The sequence below is a fragment of the Electrona antarctica genome, assembly GCF_951216825.1.
Source record: "Electrona antarctica genome assembly, chromosome: 20".
In the NCBI taxonomy this organism is placed as follows: Eukaryota; Metazoa; Chordata; class Actinopteri; order Myctophiformes; family Myctophidae; genus Electrona; species Electrona antarctica.
This window is the reverse complement of record NC_136801.1, coordinates 15,023,727-15,045,539: the sequence shown is the minus strand read 5'-3', so window position 1 is coordinate 15,045,539 and position 21,813 is coordinate 15,023,727. Positions and strand designations below refer to the sequence as shown.

General features: G+C 42.1%; 1 protein-coding gene and 1 long non-coding RNA gene across 4 annotated transcripts in view; one reads left to right on the top strand and one right to left on the bottom strand.

Annotated features, from left to right (window-relative positions):
- Positions 1-21,813, top strand: part of LOC306912730 — a 128,549-nt gene that overhangs the window by 84,899 nt on the left and 21,837 nt on the right. The window lies entirely within an intron of this gene.
- plod2 (procollagen-lysine, 2-oxoglutarate 5-dioxygenase 2) overlaps positions 1-21,813 on the bottom strand; it is a 41,631-nt gene that overhangs the window by 6,587 nt on the left and 13,231 nt on the right. The window contains exons 1-14 of one of the 3 annotated variants that reach the window (XM_079489172.1): positions 20,257-20,845; positions 17,990-18,081; positions 17,632-17,768; positions 13,541-13,704; positions 11,577-11,689; positions 11,307-11,370; positions 10,971-11,068; positions 7,989-8,090; positions 5,258-5,383; positions 4,294-4,415; positions 3,002-3,106; positions 2,021-2,146; positions 1,179-1,320; positions 293-355 (exon numbers count right to left, since the gene is read on the bottom strand). In XM_079489172.1, the coding sequence (XP_079345298.1) occupies positions 293-355; positions 1,179-1,320; positions 2,021-2,146; positions 3,002-3,106; positions 4,294-4,415; positions 5,258-5,383; positions 7,989-8,090; positions 10,971-11,068; positions 11,307-11,370; positions 11,577-11,689; positions 13,541-13,704; positions 17,632-17,768; positions 17,990-18,081; positions 20,257-20,302 (1,500 nt within the window). In that variant the 5' untranslated portion in view covers positions 20,303-20,845. Of the gene's footprint in view, positions 1-292; positions 356-1,178; positions 1,321-2,020; positions 2,147-3,001; positions 3,107-4,293; positions 4,416-5,257; positions 5,384-7,988; positions 8,091-10,970; positions 11,069-11,306; positions 11,371-11,576; positions 11,690-13,540; positions 13,705-17,631; positions 17,769-17,989; positions 18,082-20,256; positions 20,846-21,813 lie in introns of those variants that run through there. The other 2 variants (XM_079489171.1, XM_079489173.1) reach the window with 2 other exon arrangements.

Here is a 21,813-nt window from a genome sequence, read left to right as displayed (position 1 = left end):
CTCAAATCGAGATGTTTATTCTAATATCTATCCCATGTGAAGGAGTATTCCACATGGGAGTTTCAAAATAAGATTATCGTATAGTCTGAAACCTACCCATGAGCGTTGTTCAATATTCCAAGGTTTTCATCAAATTCAGCAATATTTTACTAGGCTACGTTAGTGTACAGTATATTATGCTGACTTTTTTTCCCCTTCTTTTTACCATACAATTTGAATGGCTTTTTTTGATCGTGTGCACCCATTGGAAATGGACATAGAAGAAAATAGAATAATCAAAACAAATGTAGACCTGTGGGGACCTGAGCATATGGAATGATTCCGGAGAAGGGGAGTCTTTTTCTCTGTGACTGGTCTAAAATGGAGGAAAAGCACCATTGTAAACAATGTAACATGTCTTCACGGAGGCAGAGGGAGGAGGCCAAAGAATACTGTATGTCACATACAGAGCAACCCAGGAGGAGGAGAAAATGTGTGCACGTGGAAAAAGAAAAGCAAGATTCCCTCTGAAGCGGTATATTTTCGGTTGATATATTTGGTTATTAAGCGACACATGCTGGGAGGGGGGGGTGTGGGGTGTGTGGGGTATAGACAGATGACATGTGAACGAGACAAAGCAGAGCTGGATGCAGAGTGGTTGAGAGGTCAACATTCCAAGGTCATGGCGGGGAGACACGGAACAAACAAAACTAAACTAAACAATAAACGCCATTTTAGCAGCCAATCAGACATCGCAGCTGCTTGTGCTGTTCACGTGACAAAGAGGAAAGTGGAAGAGGACTGGACACGAGTGGAGCAGGGAGAACCTCAACACACACCACAGAGGCTGTCATAAACGGAAGAAGATCATGCCTTGACGATAGACAAGGAACACATTTCAAATTGCACATACTTGCCAGCATTTCATCACGGTAGAGCTATAGATTGTTTTTCAGCATTAACAGACATTGTATCGATCCTAATGTATAACAGCGCTGTGTGTAAAAAGAAAATACATAATTCTGCTTTCTAGAGCCAGAGGCCATGATTTTAATGGACTGGGTCCACATGCAGCCATGTTTATACTGTAACATTCCTTCGCAGTACATTCATATTAAATACACTGTAATATCAACATACATCACCAGTCTTAGATGAGACACATAAATCCCCCCAGGATTATGGCAGAGCCTTCTTACCATTTCCCTGGCGTTTCTGCACAGAGACATGTCCGGGTCCAGTTTCTCTAAAATAAAATAGTTCCTCTCCTTCAGTTCATTCCGCAACACCTCGCCCTTTATAAGATATGTGTGTGCCATGTATGGAATGTTCCATACACCCCTAGAGAAACAAGAAAGAAGGGCTTTATTTTAGAACGTTGACCATAATTCATATTCTTTCTAGCGTTGTGGAGGAGCCTTTGTTATACTCAACATGTCATCCGTGACCACAGGGTCTGGTCTAGTGCCGTTCGGGGAGGATATAGAAAGTAAGAATCAAGCCGGAGAGCTTCCTTTTTGTTTAGACAGTGGGTGCTCAGCTATGAATATAACTAACCTCAAATACCACCGAAGTGGAAAAAGCAGCACTCCAAAATAAAGGATTATATTTACATTATTGAGAACGCTCCCAAAAGTCTCAATAAATCGCCGGTGCATTCAAAAGAATTAATTGTAATATTAAATAATACATGTCGTGTTCAGATGGGTGGGCCATGAGCGCTTTCAAGATTTTCAAGTGGGCTCTGATCCAGAAAAGGTTAGGAGCCACTGGACTTGAAATATGATCTTCTGTCGTTGTCTTGGTGGTTTTATATTTACACGCATATTAGAAGTGGGATAGTGACTTTGCAAAAAAGATATTTAGAGTGGTTGTGATGAATGGCCTTTTTGTTGTTTTACACCAAAGCTTTCCGTAACATTGCTGGGTAACATGTACAATATTTAAATGATCATTTTAGATACACAAGCTTACATCATGGAAGCTGCAAGAAAGAAAATGGCGTAAGAAAATATGTTGAGGCCTCTCTGTCATGACTTACACACGTTTGCTCTGCACAATGTCGACGTAGTCTTCAGAGCGGGCGTAATAACCATCCAGACTCAAGGCTCCCCAGAAGTTGGACCACAGTTTACCATGCCGAGTGACAAGGGGACCAATTATTTTTCTGTAAGGGAAGAGAACGTCAAGAGAGGAGACGGGGTAATTCTGTCAGAATGGATAAAACCAAGCGAAATTTCACAGGCAGCCAGTCATCAAAATGTGCCGGGTTCTTTAGTGGTCTAAAAGTCATGCTGCATGTAAACGTCACGCCCACACTGGGTTACAAACATTGCCAAGTACGTGACAGAATGGTGACAACATCAGTGATATTGTGTTGTACTGGAAATGAACTCGGGCCCAACTGTACGATGCCGTGCCTTAAACTGAATTTGGTTCATTTCTGTGATTTTGCATGGGAAAAGGATGGGCAGAACCTCTCCACTACCCAAACCACGTTGAAAGGAATTTCGCTATCGTGATGAAAAGGTATTGAAAATACATGTAGCGTAAATTATGGTGTTCATTGATACCCAAATGCATTACAATACAGTACAAATCCCTCCCACAATGTGTGTGCCAGCAGAGAATTCCCAGGCGCGTCTTTAAATACCCATGCACTGGCTTTTGCCGTGCGTCTCCATTGGTCCAGCATGTCACAACACTGCCACGGCCACAAAGACATCTGGTTTATAGGAACGCTCTCAAAATCATGAGGCAAAAAAAAAAAACAAGGCAGCAAATGTTTGTTTTTTGTATAACGTGAACTAAGTGGCATTTCAAGCTAAGTGCAACAGGGCTTTTCACTGTTTCCATGCGGCCGGGCAAAAACAGGAAGCCAGAATCGCTTATTTTTAACCCTCCAATTCCCTTGGCTGTAATGTTTCTGTGGCTTTGCCACTTGTGAAATAAAAGTCTCACAGGCAAAACAACTAGGCAGGCTTCGTGGAGGAGGTTCCTGCAGTATACTGTATGTCTGTACCTGTTCTGCTCAATGAGGGCCTTCAGTGTCTGCCGGTTGGTCAGCATCACGTCTGAATCTATGCTGTAGTAGAAGTCACATCCGGTGTCCTTGCGACAAAGATCCCTAATGGAAGCATAAGAAGAGACGCAGGCAGGGAAAGTAAAGTACCGTAATGATTATTATACAGGCCCTACTCATGCCAGGCAGATCTACTAGTCAATCAAATACTTAAGAATAATCACTGTAACAAGTTGGAAATTATTAGATCCTTCAGTATAAACAGCTGAATTACAGAGATAGCTCCCCACAATGAATGTCTTTGAGCTTCTGGAGGATAATGCACAGTAGGAGATTACAGGCTGCTTGATAAACCCATCATTATGGGTCCATGCTGGCCTGTGTTATCAAGGCACATCCTCCTTCTTTTCTTTATCTGGCCTTGTTGGTCTATCACCATGACAACCGTCTGTTACTCAGCACTGAGCAATCAGGGCAATGTCGCACTTGGAGCGTGTGCGCGTGCGTGTGCGTGTGCGTGTGCGTGTGCGTGTGTGTGTGTGTGTGTGTGTGTGTGTGTGTGTGTGTGTGTGTGTGTGTGTGTGTGTGTGTGTGTGTGTGTGTGTGTGCATGCGTGCATGCGTGCATGCGCGCCTGGTACAGTATGTGTGTATGACATAATAAGTTCTGTGTCGTAGCAACACAAAGACATAAGCAGTCTGGGGAGCAGCCATTGCAGTCACATGTGGCATTGATTCCTATGTTTACAATGAACACCTGCAGGTCAGGAGGAACTGAGAGAGAGAAACTGCATGTGGTGGCAGACTGGCATTTAGACCTATTTTCGGCAGTGCCTTATTATACCCCTTATTCCTAAACTTGCCTTTTTGGAAAATAATTTTTGAATAGTTCAAATAGCCAATCTACTGTACAAGCTCACAACGTGTCGATGTAGATCGGCTAGTTTAAAATGTTTTTCAAAATAGTAAAAAAAAAACAAAGGCAAAGAAATTTGAAACTGCATTACACCATGCTGTAAATGAGAGAAATGGACGTTTTCTGTACTCTACACTGCACACGCATAAATACCCACTGCAGAAAGCAATGTAGAAGTACAATTCAAAAGTAATTTCACCAAGCTAATTTTCATTAATTTTGCTCAGTAGCCCCTTCAGACATTCATGAAGTCATTCATGCAAAACGTAATTTGGATTAATCAGTGTTGTCTCGTGCTGCCTGCAAGCCAGCCAGCCAGAGATGCAGAATCTGTGTGGTGACGGTACATTTAGGAGAGAGAGGTGCACTGCACGTACATTCCCATGTTCCTGGCCTCCCCTTGGCTCAGATTTTCCTCTGGTCCGACGACCTTGAAGCTGCTGAATGCATTCCTGTTCTCCTCCCAAAACCTCTGGATGTGTTTCTCATGGTAAACCTCCTGCAAGACAGAGCCAATGGTAATGGTTGAGACACGTATCCGAAAACATTGATAACTACTTTACGTGGCAGCAGACAGTGGTGGCTGTCTCAAGTACTGTATACTTAAGTACAATTTTGAAATACTTTTACAGGTACATTACTCTTGTATTTTTCCATACTCCACACATCTCTGAAGTAACTCACAACATAACAACAAATACTTTAACCCATTTTGGCCTGACCTCAAAATTAAAAAAAAATATTCTAAATCCTCCAGTTTTCTGAAATAAATATTTTCACGATTTTTCAAAAAAAGCAGACCTACAAGCTCGTATGGGTCCATGCTGGCCTGTGTTATCAAGGCACATCCTCCTTCTTTTCTTTATCTGGCCTTGTTGGTCTATCACCATGACAACCGTCTGTTACTCAGCACTGAGCAATCAGGGCAATGTCGCACCTGGAGCGTGCGTGCGTGCGTAAATATAATTTTCCCCTATGATTACCTATTCACTCAATATATAAGGTAATAATTCCATAATAGCTTTAGTGGTAAAGATATGTTAACTATTTAGTGCGTATACTGGTTTTTACCATTTTTTTAATTCTTCCATAATCAGCCCTATTTTATAGTTTAGCATTTTGAAAAAAGAAAAGGTACACTACAGGCTCTCAATTTACCTTTGTGCTGTTGTATATTCTGATGCCAATGCCTTTATACTTTTAATAGAATCAAATTCTGAATTCAGGACTTTTACTTGTAACAGTCAGAGTATTTATATGTTGAGGTTTTTCATACTTTTACTGTAGAGCAAAACATCAGAGTACTTGTTCCACCACTGACAAGCAGCTGCATATACTCACATTGTTGTGGATAAAAATGTTGAGTTTATCTCGGGGGTAGTCTAGGCTCAGCAGTCGCTGGAAGAACTCAGGAAGGAAAGGGGTCGGCTGTTCGATGAACACCCCCACCAACACACTGGGATATTCCTGTTTAGACATGGTGAGAAATGGATTTGTATTAGTCCAAACAACACACCTCTGTTAATGGCATTCTGTTTAACATACATCAAGGCCGTCTTTATATTTCACCTCAGACATAAACAAATCAGTGACGTTCTTTAAGGCATTGTTTACTTGTAGAGGATACTTTTGCTGCGTAGCATGAACGATGTAGCGTAAATCCGCGAACACTCAAACACAGCATTAATCTGATGAAGCAACATAAGAAACATGTTGGCTCATAGTTTTCATTTGTTAATAAAATGGTGCCAATAGTATCCTGGTGTGCTTTCTCAGCTCAAAATCTATGTTTTGGTGTACTGTGGTTTACCTTGCACCAGCTGGGACACAGAAGAGCAGCACTGCCACACACACTAATATTGACTGTCGTTGGCATTTCTAATGGTGTCACTGATCTGGTTCCAATTCTGTGAGATCTAGCCGTGTGTGTGTGTGTGTGTGTGTGTGTGTGTGTGTGTGTGTGTGTGTGTGTGTGTGTGTGTGTGTGTGTGTGTGTGTGTGTGTGTGTGTGTGTGTGTGTGTGTGTGTGTGTGTGTGTGTGTGTGTGTGTGTGTGTGTGTGTGTGTGTGTGTGTGTGTGTGTGTGTGTGTGTGTGTGTGTGAGAATATCCAGATTAGATTCTGAAAAGCAGATGGTAGTATCTAGGGGATGTAAAGCAATGTATGGTTTGTCGGATTGAAAAAATAAATAAATAAACACAATTATAAATCTAACTACTAAATATTGTTTTGATAATTTGCTACATTGTATTAATACAGATACACATATAGTCGTAAAACTGGTCCCTTGGAGAGTAGGGATTGTAGGAAATGGAGAGAGCGAGAGAAAGTAGCAGAAGAGAATGCCTTTTTCCCATGACACACAGACACACTGCTGCAGCCCACACAGCTCAGCCTGGCCTTATGATCCCCTTGACCAGTTCACAGCACAAAGTCTGGACCAGGGATGAAAAAGGCCCCGACTGGAACCGTCTAATTTGTGAGCTCCACAATGACCATGCTTGAGGCGAAAGAGGGGGCAGTTTCACCCATGGGTCCGGCTAGCATTAAATTGTTACTGACAGGCAGCAGGGGAAAATAACTGCAAAGAGGGCGGGGAGCAGAGAGAGAAGGGCGCTCATGAAAACATCAAGCCTTGTGCCTAAAACCTCAATCATTACTGACGGGGGGGGAAGAAAAGAAAGACAAAAACCAAGAGACAAGGGGTCTGGCTGACGTGTCTCACAGACGGAAAGGCCTTTGCCCTTTATTATATTGGGTCAGGAATCTGGAGTCTGTGCTAAGGCCCCGTGTCTACTCCATAGTGTACGCTGTGCCAATGACCCAGGCTTTATCCCGTCTGTTTCCCCAATCTCCCAGAATCCCCCCACCCTCTGCTGCTAGAGTCTGCTATTGAGTGGCATAACAAAAAGCAAATATCTTCACCAAACAGCCTTTGCCATTATCATGAAACAGCATGTGTTCTGTGCTGCGTCTGGAAGGTCAGTGAGAGCCGCTTTCACAGAGATTCCATTTATAAGGTTAGGTTTGTATTGAATCGGCTCCAACTGCACTCCTGACACACAAGGCCATTCATGGGGCTCGCAGGTTTGCAGAAAGTGTCGACTACGTGCAGCCATGGAGATTCAATATTGATTTGCCATGTCAAGGATTTTTATATGAATTTCATGTCCTATACAACCCCGCTTCGTCCTCATTTCTTGTCCTTGTGCATGACTTAATAGTGTTTGAATAAGACATAACCATACAAGGGAAAGGCAGGCAGCATATTTCTGACAGCCAAAGATACAGTTGCGGCTGTGTCTATACATTGCCAGGCTTGGCTGAACTCTCTGACATAATTTCCACATGACCGCTGTAACTCACCATTGTGGACAAATCCCATACTAAGGAGCCCACTAAAAAGCATCCTGGTCGACAGTGACACCCCTTTAAATAAGCCTTTCCAAAAACCCCAAAAGCCATATCCTGCACTGCAGCACACAGCTTCCTCTTCCCCAAGTAGCACTACTGGTACTTAACGCTCCTTTAATAAGGGTCCAAACGGTTTGGAGGGTGCACGACCTGTTATTGCTGGATCAGGAGTGTGCGCATTACAAATCTGGTGTAATCTCACTTATTGAAATGGGACAAACTTCTGTTTGTGCAAGACATTTCACTGATGGATTGATGAGACATACAAGAAGGCCGGAGAAGAAGGGAAGTCTGCACACTGTTCTGTAGCTCCAGAAAAGGGTTTACTATATTTTAAGCAACATTTTCCACCCGTGTGGGTCTTCAAGTCTGAAAGTCTGATGCGTTCGGTCGAAACGTTGTCCCTTAAAATAAAATAAAACTGGGAGCTACAGAACAGACTGTGCAGACTTCCTTTCTTTTCCGCTGTACCTATTTGTATTCAGCACCTGTGTATTTTTTGTTGAGTTGTGTGTGCTTAGCTTTTGGACTCTATTTACATACAAAAAGACTGTCTTACAGTATGTTTGTCTACAGAGAGGTTTGGGAGAATTCTTCCAAAGCATAATTGTCAGACTGCAAAGGGAGAATAGAGTGGAAAATTGGTATTATTCACTTACTTTGAGCTGAGACAAGTCCAGCATATTGTCATCACAGACACTGCAGCCATTCTCATAGTTCCAGGCATTGGGGATATAGTTGGCCAAGTAATTCAAGTAAATCTGCAAGGGTAACAAAAGACAGAGCAGGCAAATGGTTGGTCATCCAGGAAACGTAATTGAAGTACTGAAGTAGACACAAGCAACTGCCTTATTGTTTGTTTGGCGTCAGTGGTGCTCATTTCACCATATGAATACATATGGAAAGTCCTGGCTTGGTCACTGACACTTGCCATAGTCATTTACTCAAGTGATTTACAGTAGGGATGTGGGATGGCCAGACAGACATTATGCTGGTCAAGACTAGAAGCCATAAATGTCTGCCTGAGTCAATTATGTAGACAAACTGGACTGTAATTATTCTTTTTCTTCAGAAGTCTGTTCTCATCTCTCTGCTTTGTATTTAGTATGCAAGGCATAAATGGCATACTGTACAGTCCTTGAATGTCCATTGCCCTTTTCTTTTGAAATATCCCCTCACAAATATTCATATTGAGATGCCATAGTTAATATGTTAGTTATGTACAATTTATAATGCAGAGAAGGTGCCAAAAAATAAAACTGCATGTTTCTGATTGGAATCCTAATCTTGTGTATAGAACCTGGGCCTGGACAGATACATTTGTGTGTGTGTGTGTGTGTGTGTGTGTGTGTGTGTGCGTGTGCGTGTGCGTGCGCAGGACTTCAGGGAGGCCTTCTTCTCTTACGCAGCTGTTGCCTTGTAGACATACAAAAGTCTTTCTTGTGTGTGTCATTAGAGACAATAAATCCTCAATGTTAATTTAACTCAGAGTTCAAATGTATCCAAATAGACCTTTATTGGGGAACATTATAATGATGATGTTGATACACAGTAGACTATACATCAGGGTTCCCCAATTAATTTTCCTCAAGGGCCATATTTTGACTAGGGTACCAGGCTGGGGGCCGAGTCTGCACGCGTGAGGTCGAGGTCTTGCCCTGATTCATTTTTAGACCCCCATTTAATGCCATTTATATCTGGGACCCCCCCCCCCCCCTTGCGGGCCGCCTATTGGGGAACCCTGCTATAGATTGTTTACAGACAAGGCAGGCTGCCAGAAATGGCCACCGGATGTCTATATTGTCCCTGCTTGTCTGCTGCAGCTGTGGGCTTGAGCTATGCGTGTTGCTGTACTACAACTTGTGCATTTTTAATGGTAATATATTAGTATGTATGCATTTAAGAAAAAACAACTCCATGATGAATATAGCTAATATAATGCAATTGTATTTATTTGCTGATAATAGTGAAATAAGAACCATTTCATTTTGTGGTGTTTGTCCGGGCCCTCCTTCACTGTGACTGGACAGTTGGGTAAAAAGTGATAGTGATGAGCGTAAAATTCCACTTCATTCCATTCCATTCAATTCAGATGAAAATGGCAAACATGCACGCCTCAGTGCCTAGTCCTGCCTCTGGCATTTTTGCATACCGTAAGGATGTAAAAATCCCATCGAAAACAATTCAACACTGGGCTCATGACAGGACACACGAACTGAAGGTACAGGCAATGACGGCATCACATAATACACTGTACCTTATTTATATATAGCCAATATAATCACTTGTATTAACTCTCGGGGGAAGCACATGTCTCTCCTTATTGCATTGCACTCTGGAGGGACGGTGGGCATGAGGTAATGCATTCAAAAACATTAAATACATTGTTGTCATTGATTTTTGTTGTCAAAAAATATTCGGGTGGTGTCTCCCTTAATTGGCCTACTGGCAGGGCGTTTAAAGAGTTTGGCGTTGATTGGTCCTGTAGTTTGTGAGATTAGCAGTATGTGACATATACACACACATTACCCACAGCGAAAACCGCCCATGCAGTCTGGCCGTCTGGTGGAGATAATTGTTTCTAGATGCAACCAATTCAAGATAATCCTAGAAAAGTATTACCAGAATCCCATATATACACTGAATGTCAGTACTACTAAAGTCCTAAATTGTCCCTTATGTTTACACAAATGTTAGCTGCTAGTGATATGTGAGAGGTGAGGGACATCAAATCACCAGCTGTAAAATGTTACAACTTTACAACTGTAGAGGGAAAAACTTCCAAGGCAGACTGCAGTCTTCATCCAAAGTAATAACTTGCTGACTCTTCTTCACGGCTGCTTGTACATTTTCTAGGCATTGCACAAGTGCAGTTTTATAGACTGATAAAACAGCAGTTGAGTTTTCAGGATGTTCGCCCATTGCGAAGATCCAGCTAGCCTTCCTGCGAGGGTTAGACACCAGAACAAGTGGACAGCTGGGGATCCACATTCTGTGATCTGTCGTTAAGCACGACAGCTGCAGATGTGGAAGCTCTCTGGGGAAGCTGGTTCCATGATGCGCCAGCGGCTAGGGTTCATTACTACGCAAGACCAGAAACAGTCGCTAGTGGTCGAGTGGGAACGTGAGAGGGGGGGGGGGGGGGGGAGGAGTGGGGGAGGAATTGGATTAGGAAAATAGGCCAGCCAAGACTCTCTGGAGAATGATTACTGTATCTCACAGACATCCTGCTTTGGGCTTTGCACTATATAAATGGGAATAGAGAGAGTGAGAGAGGCACAGTATAGCTACATTTTTAAACCAGGCCTCTTGCTCATCTACTGAGTAACCAAGTTCCAAAGAATTCTTTGTTTTCTTCTTCCAACGAATGCATGTTGGATGTAATTCTTAAGGCATACAGTAGAGTGAGTAGACCAGGTCATTATTAGGAATGTGCTTATTTCTTCTGCAGTTATTGCTGGAAAGCAGCAACAGCTGCAAATGCTGAAGAATTCAAACATAAAAGCCAAAAACAGACTATGAATAAATCATGCAGCTGGATGTGGGTGTGGTTCTGTCCAGGTAGACCATGATGCAAATGTGATATTTTTCATATACTGATGATGTACAGTATAAGGTGTGCCTGGGGCATCATTACTCACTTTGCTGTTTCCGTTGCCATGGACTACCACTGGCAGGGTGTCGTACACTGTGTTTCTTACTCTCACTCGGTCTGTTCCAAACTTGAGGAGCACTTCATCTGCCAAGACAGGAACATTTTGGAGATCAGGCCAGGTTCTACAAATCTTCTTGCCGTTCCCGTGGGTTTTTTTATTGGTTCACTATGATATACTGCATTACCAGGCCCTTAGGCACTATAAAAACATAATCTTTCGTAGATTAATGAAATAAATGCATAAATAAAAAGTTTAATGTGGTCCAACAACAAGATTATAAAAACGAGACCACAGTGAGATCAATTTGTCGTGGTTACTTACCAATGGCTCCGTTGAGGTTCTGGAAAATCTGGCACTTGTGATCCAAACTCAAATTCAGAGACATCTGGAAAAAATATATATATTTAAAAATAAATAAGAGACATGAAACAGCTGGTCACCTAATATCTTGCCTGTGGTTTGCTTGTTTGCTACGGAGAGGTGTTTTCAGCTGTTTTAGAAGTGTATGTGGTTGGCTATCTAGGCTATAGCTGAGCTGCTAAAACAGTGTACATTACAATATAGCTGTTGTATGCTACCCAACATTCTTACCCTTTGCAATGGATCCAGATATATTTTGGTATAGAAGAGCTGGTCATCATCATTGTCATGGAGGTTCCACTGTGAAACTATTTTGTTTATGTATGGAGCGTAGCCAATTATACCTGAAAATTATACCATACAGTGTTAAATGCATTTCAAACTGTTAAGAAAATATGTCCAACTGTAAGTATAGGGTGAAAGAAGTGACTTTTACAAGGGCATATACAGTACAGTAGCCTACATCTTAGCCAGACTTTCTGTGTCTGTCTGCAATGAAATATGTTCTTTTGCTTTCAAGACTTCACCCTGGCAGTGAGCCAAGAGCCTTCCGGAAAGTGTGAGTTTTGGCAATAATCTTTGATAAATGAACACTGGGCAGCAACATTCTTCCCACAGACCACAGGGGGGAGCAACAATGGGCACCAGTGGGAAGCTGCAATCTCCACAAATGACTGAGAACTCACAGCTAGCCAGTAGCCAAGCTTCTGCGACAGCGTAGAATCTCACATATCCTCTTTACTATACATTCTCATTCTCACAGCAACATCTACTGCAGTTTTCCCATATATCCTCTCTTGCTCAAGCACATCGACCGCAGCAGAAAATTGCCGGGTTTGGCTATGTTGTTGGTCTGTGCACTTTTTGGGTCCCGTCATTAAAAAAGCCTCAGACACTGTAAACACGAACTGTAGGATAGATATGACATAGCCTAAATGGTATGTGACTGGAAAGGTCACATACCAGGTTGAAAAGGTGAATGGAGCATTTTAACATGCACATAATTTAATTCATAAATGACAGCCCTTCCTCCCCCCAATGTGTTGGCCCCACCCACCCACCACCACATATTTTTCATCCAAAATCAAAACCTCCCATATAACATTTCAAGTGTTTGCCTGTTTTTTTTTTTTTTTTTTTTTTTCATTACACGATTTCCATCGATTTTTACAAACAGATTTTACAGACTTTATGAAACACTCTTCAGGAGTTTGCAAATGTGTGGTTTGCCTGTGCTGAGTAAACTGGAGTGGCTTAAACCATGCTAGTCAAGGTGCAACAGCATCAAATGTGAGGTCAGCAGCCCTGTCAAAAATCAACTATGCTCAGTTGCTCAGTCTGTCCTTTACTCCTTTTGTTTGGCTACAGGCACAGACACACAAGTGCTTCACACACAACTCTTCTTGACTTGTATAAATACTGTGCTCTCTGTGACAATGTAGAGCCAGAAATGTGAAAACACTGACCCCAGCAGCTACTTGGGCGGTAGCCTTAGGGACACAAACAAAACCTACAATTTTATGCAATCTGTGGAACATTGGGGGGCCAACACAAATAGGCATGTCAGGCCAATGAAATTAAATGCCAAAGTCAGCCTCTGATCAGACAAAGACTTGTGACCACAAGGAAAGCAGTAATTCAGACACTGAAAGAGATTGCAAGATAGTGACCTTGCCACTTTGTGTGAATTTGTGATTGTTAAGGCCATTGCATCTAGAGCTCCATAGTCCATGAGTTCCATATGTTTCCATAATTGAGAAAATGTGTTTTGATTTTGTATCTAAAAAATGACCTATGCCCAGATTTGTGTTTGTGTGTACCACATTTGTGATGATTTGATTGGCCAGTTTTGTGTGTACCAAATAATTGGCTGAGTACGGAATGTGGTGTATGATGATGTATGATAAGAGCGCCCCTCACTAGTGTGCTTTTTTTTTTAATATTAAGGCCTCTAATATTAAGTGTACTGTTTGTATTTATCGATTGATCGATTTTACTTTATTTAACCAGGCAGAATGACAAAATTCATTAATTACAAAATTACAGCATCAGTCTGGTAAAAGGCAAGGCCTCTTGAGGGAGAGGGGGTCATGGCTAAAAACAAATCAACATTCAGTTTAAAAGCAAATAAAACAAAGCAATATTACCACAGTAATAGGAAGAGGGTAACGATGCTTTTGATATTGGAAACCTACCTCCTGAGTTGAGGTAGCGCTTGCCACTGCGGACTGAGGGATACTTGTCAGCTAGTCGCTTATCTGGCCAGAGCAGCCCTTCTGCTGCAAAAAGGACTTGGTTATTTGCTTGCTGAAACTTCCGCAGAATCTCTTCTGGTCCCCCGGCAAAGATAAGGTCATAGCTACAGTAGCAGAACAGAAGTGGAGAGAACACATCATTAACATGTTTTTCAAATCATCTACAGACACAGCCCAGCAATGTTTTTCTTTTATTTCTTACAAACCACCGCTTCCTCAATCAAAACTGACAGAAACCCACAGGGCCAGTGATTCTTATCCTCTGGGCCCGGGACCCACTGGTGGGCCCTGACGATATTGCAAGTGGGCCCCCAAATAATTGGCAAAGCACTTAAGATTGTATTGATAATATAACATTAATCTTACAAAATTAATGTAAAAAAAAAACATTTAATGGTAATCTTTCTTTAAAATATTGAAACAATAATTTTCATGGTGATACTGATGAATAGGAAATAGGAACGTTTGTTCTATTGATCCAAGCTGGAACACAATCCATTGATTGATCATTAAAATAAATAGTATCGCCCAGGCGGTGGCGTAACCGTCTGGGCACCCGACTGGTAATCCAGTCGCAGTGTGCCGCGGGTTCGACTCCCGAGCCCGACACGGCCTTTACTGCATGTCTTCCCCCATCTCTCTCCCGTTTCCTGTCAGCCTACTGTCTGTCCCTTCAAAAAACCAATAAAAGGCGTAAGCCGCAAAAAATATCTTTAAAAAAATAAAATAAATAATAAATAGTATCTGAAAATGCATTCAGCCCACCCATCTGACCATGTAACACGGCAGCCTAATTAAACCTCTATAAAGATACGAATCAGGGTAGGTACCCTCACAAAAATCATGCAGTAATCCTGATGGAGGAGAAGGGAACTGGTTGGAATAACGTGTTCCTTCCACGCGCTACGTCCTACCGGGGAAACTCCCCCCTGTCAGGTGATGAGAAGCGGCCTGCTCACTCCTCAGGCATTGAAGGAAGCATGAGCTCAGTTCAGGGCTCCCCCCATGTTGGCAGAGGGAGAGTAGCGCCCAGGATTACAGTTTAGGGCAATTGGCACCGGGTGAAAAACATGGGTTACAAAATTGTGGGATAAAAAAAAAATATATACAAATCAGGCCAGCTGTATTCCATACACGAGAGGTTCCCATTTTAAAGATTGTATCTGCCAGGTGTGTTTTGTGCCCGAGGGGGGTTTGTCGGGTCCCGTCACAAGGACAAAAAAGCTCTTACAACTCCCCTCTCTGTACATGAGAGGAATGTATAAATGTCCCGTCTAGTAAAATCTGTTCTGGTAACTTGTTCACCTTGAATGCTGATCGGATGGCTGTCTCTGGGGGTCCCTATCAAAAAGATAACTCCTCACCATTATGTTCTCATGGTAGTTGTAAAGTTTTGCTATTTGAATTGGATTAGTGACACAAAGGTGCTCTGTTTAGTGTTTACGGAGTACTAGGCACTTCCTGTACAATTGCTGCTTTTTCAGGGGCAAGCCTAGAAATCACAATTAATACCCTGTTTTTTTTCTCCAATCCAAATGTGCATAGAATTACAAGGCTGGCATGGATACAACCTTCTGGCTGCGAATGCACAGTGATGTGCAGTCTTCATTTGTTGTGCATGGCTATTGACATGATATCGATAATTTCCGTTATATGTTAACTTTCTCTGACAACTTTGAATGTAATAGCACAAAAAAACGCAAAATATACAGTATATAACACTGCTGTAGTAGACATCCATAGCTCGGGTATGAAGAAGTTAAGGAATTTGCATGGATCAAATTATTTCCTTTCAGAAATAATCATTTACGTTTCAAAGGTTCATATGCAACAGTGTGACAACATTTCAAAGTGCTTATAGTACTCGTAATCACCATCATCTCCTACCCAACTCGAAGAAATATGCTTGTGTAAGGCTGTTATTATTCTAAACCACTCACATTAACTCTTTTGAAACTTTCCGTTGGCCTTGAAAACTCATAATTCTGCTACCTGCATGTGAAATTAGCGCGTCTCGTATATCTCGGAGAACTCCGTAATAAGGCCTTTGCATGAACGAGTGGAGGTTGGTTCATTGCCACATAAACATGCATTGAGCAGACGTGGGCTCAAAACACTTATTAGGGGCTGTTATTATCTAAATGATTCCAATTTCCAAATGAATAGATCTGCACAGCTAAAAGGTTTTTTTTCGCTTTACACTTTCATTAAAAATGAAAATCCTACAATTTCCCGTGATAAAATGCTCATAAATGACAGCACAATAATTATATGTTGTGAACTGATCTTGTGATCAAATAGAATCCATTCAACAGCCTTCAACAAGCATCCAAAGTATCAATTAAGCTGTTGGGTACTAAACTCATACCCATATTGGTGCTGCTTCCAGATAGAATTTTCAATAATGGATCTGTAGTCCTTAAAGGGATACCCAAATCCCATTTTAAGGAAGTTGAGGACACAATGAACATGATGTTGAAGTGTGTTCAATAATTGTTCTGTGTTTTTTATTTTTTACATCAATTGGAAGGGCCGGTGTGACTGTAACTACAGGAAACATGGGCTGTAGAGTAGATCACTGTAGCCCATGCAGGAAGCACTGATATTCATCCCTGGCATGTCACGGGGGGGAGAATTCATGTTCAAAGAAAAAAAGAAACAGAAAAGAAACGCAAAACACACTCCAAAATGATGTGTATTATGTCATTCTTTCATTAGCAACAGGATAGGATTAAAAGTACAGTAGTTAAATATTTGCTACTTCTGCTGTTGTCCAAGGGTATTCAGCGTGAAACAAAATCCAATGTTAATCTTTCTGGGTTTTGCATGGCACTAAAACTGTATTCTCTTTCGCTCGCTTTTAATTGCAACCAGAGTAGCAAAACAAACACACGCCGGCTTTCAAAAACTGCTCCTTGCCAAAGAATACACAATTTAGGGCAGCCTACTTATTCACATCCAAATCCAATCTGGTCCCATGTCAGACTGATCTTGGATGTGCAATATACTAATGTTTCATCCATAGTGCATTCAAAGTGCATTGTAATCCAGTCCTAGTTGCACGTGTTATACAATGTCCAGCTGGGTCAAAAAAGTAGCCATCTGGTTGCACGCACGTAGGGGTCTTTGGACCCCTTGGTTCTGTCTCTGACTCTTTGGACTCTTGGTTCTGTGTTTGCCTCCTTCTCAGAGGAGGTCCCTGGTTGTTTGCTTCTAAAGCTTTTATCCTGATTCCTCATAGACCAAGGAAAACTGTTTTAAATATTCAAATCAAACATTTACATCAGGGGATAAATAAAGTCTGTCCTGTCCTTCTCTGTCCTAGCCTGTATATTTGATCACATCGCACCGGATCTGCACGCTAAAAGCGGGTCACGATTCGACACTTTGTTAGCGTGTAGATCTTTTGGCAAACCTAAATGAGGCTTTACCAGCAGGGTTCGCCTTTAGTCCAACTTTGATCATTTTTATATAAATTATAACCATAACGATCGTCTACCAGATTCAATCAGATTCAATTTACAATACTCCCCCCCCCAAAAAACAAAAAAACAAAAACAAAAACAAGACTTGAAATATGCAAAGCATGCAAAATTGGTCCAACATGGAAACACTAGTTAAACACAGGTAATTTGTGTAAAAGTGGTATTATACCGTTGGCCACTGAGCAGCTGCACTGGAGCAGTTTGGGGGTATAATGCCTTGCTCATGGGGACTTAAATGGTGGGTATTGAGGGAAGGATAAGTGTTGCTCATTCACTTCCATGCCCAGGATTTACACCATAAAAAAGCTAATTTCACCACCTTCCTTTTTTGTTTGACCTAATTAGATGACTCACCCACAAACATATGGATCCAATCTGGAAAAACCAGAGGGACGTTGGCCTAACTTATCCATCATTGAAAGTGTTTCAAAGAATATCCTCCTGGGAATATTGGCCTTCTAGTAAATCTCATTGATGAATAGGGAAATACTTCTGCAGGGCTACTGAAGAAGAGGTAGTTTGCGTGTACTAAATAATCCAACATACCTGTCTACCGTTAGGATAACAAGATCCTCTCGGTCAGCCAGATCCCCCATGGCCTCTTTAAGTAGTCTGACTTTCTGCCCTCCACCAATGGACCGCCCCACATCACCACCTCTCCAGTCTTCCCCCATCCCCAACACCTGTGGCACAAAACATTAGGGAGCAGTGTTAGAGTTGGATCATAAAATAGATAAACATTCTTATAATTGCAGCCTTGTGGCACTTTGTTTCCCTTGACAGCCAAATTCTTCAGGCTAGCATGGTCGGTGTTGGAAATACCATGGCAATGACGTGAGTGCGCTGTACTGCAGTTAGTTCATGGTAAAAATGGTAGAACAGGAATAGATGAGCCATAACTTACTTTCACAGTGTAGTTGAAATAGTTTGCAGACTGCATGAAGCGGCGGAAGCCATCTGTCTCCTTCGTAGCAACCGTTAGGACAAGCAGATTTTCTGTAAGGGGACACAAAATGTAACTTTGTAAACTAAGGCAACACAAATAAAATCATCACATATAGATAGTTCGCTAAATTACAGGGAGTGTACAGTGTACTTTGGTGTACAAAAATGTTTTCCATTGCAAATTTGGGGACATTTTATCGCCCATGTGTTGGCTTCCGTAACAAGAGCTTTACCAAAATGTTGTTCTACGCTTATGAAGTAGTGGGTATCCTGTTTCTGCAAACCATATCCCAACCAAACCTCAGGCCCATGTCAACACGTTGATAACTGCTTGGATCAGCCGGACAAAAACATGCATCTTACAGAACTGTAAGGAACAGCCGTATAACAGTACAGGTCTCTAACTGATTAAAACATGTAAAGTGTATGTTGTACACACTAGGGATCTTGAAAACAAACAGATTCTTTCAACCTGCGAGGCTGCGAGTTAAAAGAGCTCCAGTTCTTCGACCAGGTTAGAACATTTCCGCTAGGGCCATGAGTGCTGAGGTTGTGAAAAGTCTGAGACCAAGAAGAAATCAGCACCATGGCCTCTTATGAAAACAAATCTGAAGCTACAGAGGCCGGTTCTCCGCCGTGTGCTGGTCGTCACTCATCTTTAAGGTTTACCAAACAGCCCCAGAGAAATGTAAGCTAACACACACAGCTTAGCTACATTCATCTCTACAAACACCAAAAAAGACCCAGTGGAAATAGTTTTTTTTTAGTTGGTGGTGGGGAAGGGGGGGGGGACAAGGAACCCCTCACCACCACCTTTGTAATTAATTGAAAGCAAGTTTGTGCGGGGGGAAAAATGATTGAGCACATTTTTCATGCAAACTCTACATTGCACATTTGGCCTCTGGTGCCCAGTATGATAATCATACACTGGGTGGAGCCTTGATTAGAAGGCTCTAACCTGTCAACATCCCTAGATCTTAAAGATATACAGCCTTATTCTGTGAACAGGAAATACCATTTCCTTCATGGCATCTCTTCAAATTGCCGTCCAACATTTTTTCTTTAGCGGTTTTGTTGGCAGAATGTGTAACAGACATAAAGACGGTAATTCACAAAAAAGTAGGTCAATGACACTTTAATATGGTTTTACTGGACCACTTCAAGACTAAAGGTTTTGTGTGTTTCTAAGGCCACTCGGTCATATATTTAATATGCAGCATTATGTTCCAGTATACCCTCATAAATGATTTACTGGGCATCTGCAAATGAGAGGCAAAGCCCATTATCACGACCCTGTGCCTTGTGAAGGCTTCAATTAAAAGTGAAACCCTCTGGGTGTGCGCCAGCTAGAAGCTGGCCAGATAGTAAGTCAACCACTATCTGCTACTACTATGTAGCCTAATCACAATGCCCCCCATTCCATTCCGGCCCGAGACTGCAGCATATCAGTCTCTATCTCTCTCTCTCTCTCTTCTCTTCTCTTCTCTTCTCTTCTCTTCTCTTCTCTTCTCTTCTCTTCTCTTCTCTTCTCTTCTCTTCTCTTCTCTTCTCTTCTCTTCTCTCTCTCTCGCTCTCTCTACACTCCAGATCTAAACAAAAAAGAGAAAAGGTCTAGTGAAGTACTTAGGCCTTAGTGGTCTGCTCAAATCTACCTTGTTTAAATCAGAGCCTGATTTTGATCATCACTTTGATCATGTTCATTACTGTACTTTACCGCCAATCTCACAGTCCATGCAGATCGAAAGACTCCGGCAGATGTGTAGATCTGAACGTTTGCCCGCTGGCACCTTCCATGATGATGTCGGACCGAAAACATTACTTTTTAGTAAAGGACTGTGTTCCAATGTTATTATTTAGACATTAACATTTTTTTGGTTAAATTGGTTAAATATGACTAAAAACCTTAACCCACAGACAGACCTAACTACTTTCAACCTGGCATCCCTGTTTTGGGCATGTTGTTACTGTATAGGCATTTTTCACAACTTTTCGGTGACATTGTCAATACGACCAAGTATAAAATAGGGCTTTATTTATTTGTCTGTTTTATTTATTTAAATTAAAAGATGAAATATGGATTGGTGTCAGCCCAACAATTACTTTGTTCTATGCCTTCTTAATAAATGTAGTTTCAGTTTGGGCGGGGTACTTGAGGATTGCTTGAAATATGCTAGTGGTCCCGTACAGAGCGCAACAAAACACAAGTTGCAGTACACACCCACTCACCCACACAGAGTAGGTCACACGCAGCCCCATTGCATCTCATTTCCATTCCATTTCCCGTCTGTGGGCCTTAGCCATTCTCTCATCCCTGTCTCGCCTGTGGCCCTCCCTGTCATCGCTCTGATGGCTATTCCAGTACTGCTCTGACACGCAGGGTCCATAATGGGCTGTAAGTGGATCCCTGTCTGCTTCTAACCTTGGAGGATCGGAAGTCCGCTGGCAGACGTACGTAATAAGCCCAGGACGGAGTCCAGATTGTGCACAACCCAAGCTCAGGTGTGTCCCTGTTCTTGTTTCTCGTTACGCATGCCTTGGCTTGAACGTGAATGAGAGGACGGAGCAGCATTGGCTGGGAGATGCTGTCCGCTACATCTGGGAAACACATTCAGTGTTCGCCCCAGCCGAACAACTGCTTTCGTAGTAACAGGAGCTGCTACATACCCCCCTGCCCCCAAACTACCATAGTGCCAAAGTTGAAGCCCAGGTCAAGTTCAGGCTGTTCTAAATCCTATGTACTATGGTCATTTCCCGTGAGCAGAAGACATGCCATAAATCAAACAAATCATTGCTTTCATTTTCTGTCTTTTTTTTTTTTTTTTTTTTTTTACAGTACAGTACATACTGTGTGGGAACTGTATATATCTTAACCTTTTGTCCTTGTCAGGAACTTGAAAAAAAGAACCTGTGTTCCAATGGTTCTAATATATAATAATTATTTATTCATAAGCTCTTGTAGATAGCTTTCATTGGTTCAATATTTATAAAACCCACAGACAGACTCAAATTTGTTTGAAAATAACAAAAACTATTCCATACCCGGGGATGTGTTGCACGTGTCGGTCTGCGTGCGAGTGCTAGTATGGCGATGATATCAAAAACGCCGCGCTGCTCATAAACCGCTTTATGTGTGGACACAGCTCCTAAACCTTTATAACTTTGTAGCTGTGCGCCAGGTCTGCCGCCTGTGCTGGCTACTACTACTACTACTACTACAACTACAACCAAGCTACTGATCTGGGAACCATAACCATGACGATATATTATAACTCTATGGTGTCCGTACATGTGCAGTAACTCCGCCACTGTTACAGATCTTAGAGCCCGCTCCCTGCAGGGAATGCAACCGTGGAAACAGAACATACAGTAGCCTGTTGTCCGCACATGCACAGGAACTGTGAAACGCTGCTGCTTAGTCTATGACAGAGCTGACAAAAAACGGTAATAGACAGCTCAAATTTGGGAGAATTACTGTGACTGTCTGTATATGCTAATGGTCAATGCCTGTGTGCACGTTCAGATCATTTGCTCAACCCACTGAGGATAAAAATGAGGATCAAACAGACAGAATGAAAGAGGTTCCTTAGCTGATCTATAAGTACGTAAACCTTGCAGATAGGGCAGGAGCCCACTCCTGTTTTGGTAGCGTGAGGCAGCTTGATGTGGAAACTACACCCCCTAGACATGACGCTAGTATGTCGCAGGGACTTACCCTGTTGAGTGCCACTTCTTTGGTATTACCCGGCTTGGGATCAAATCCTCCCAGTCTCAGGGCGGACACTC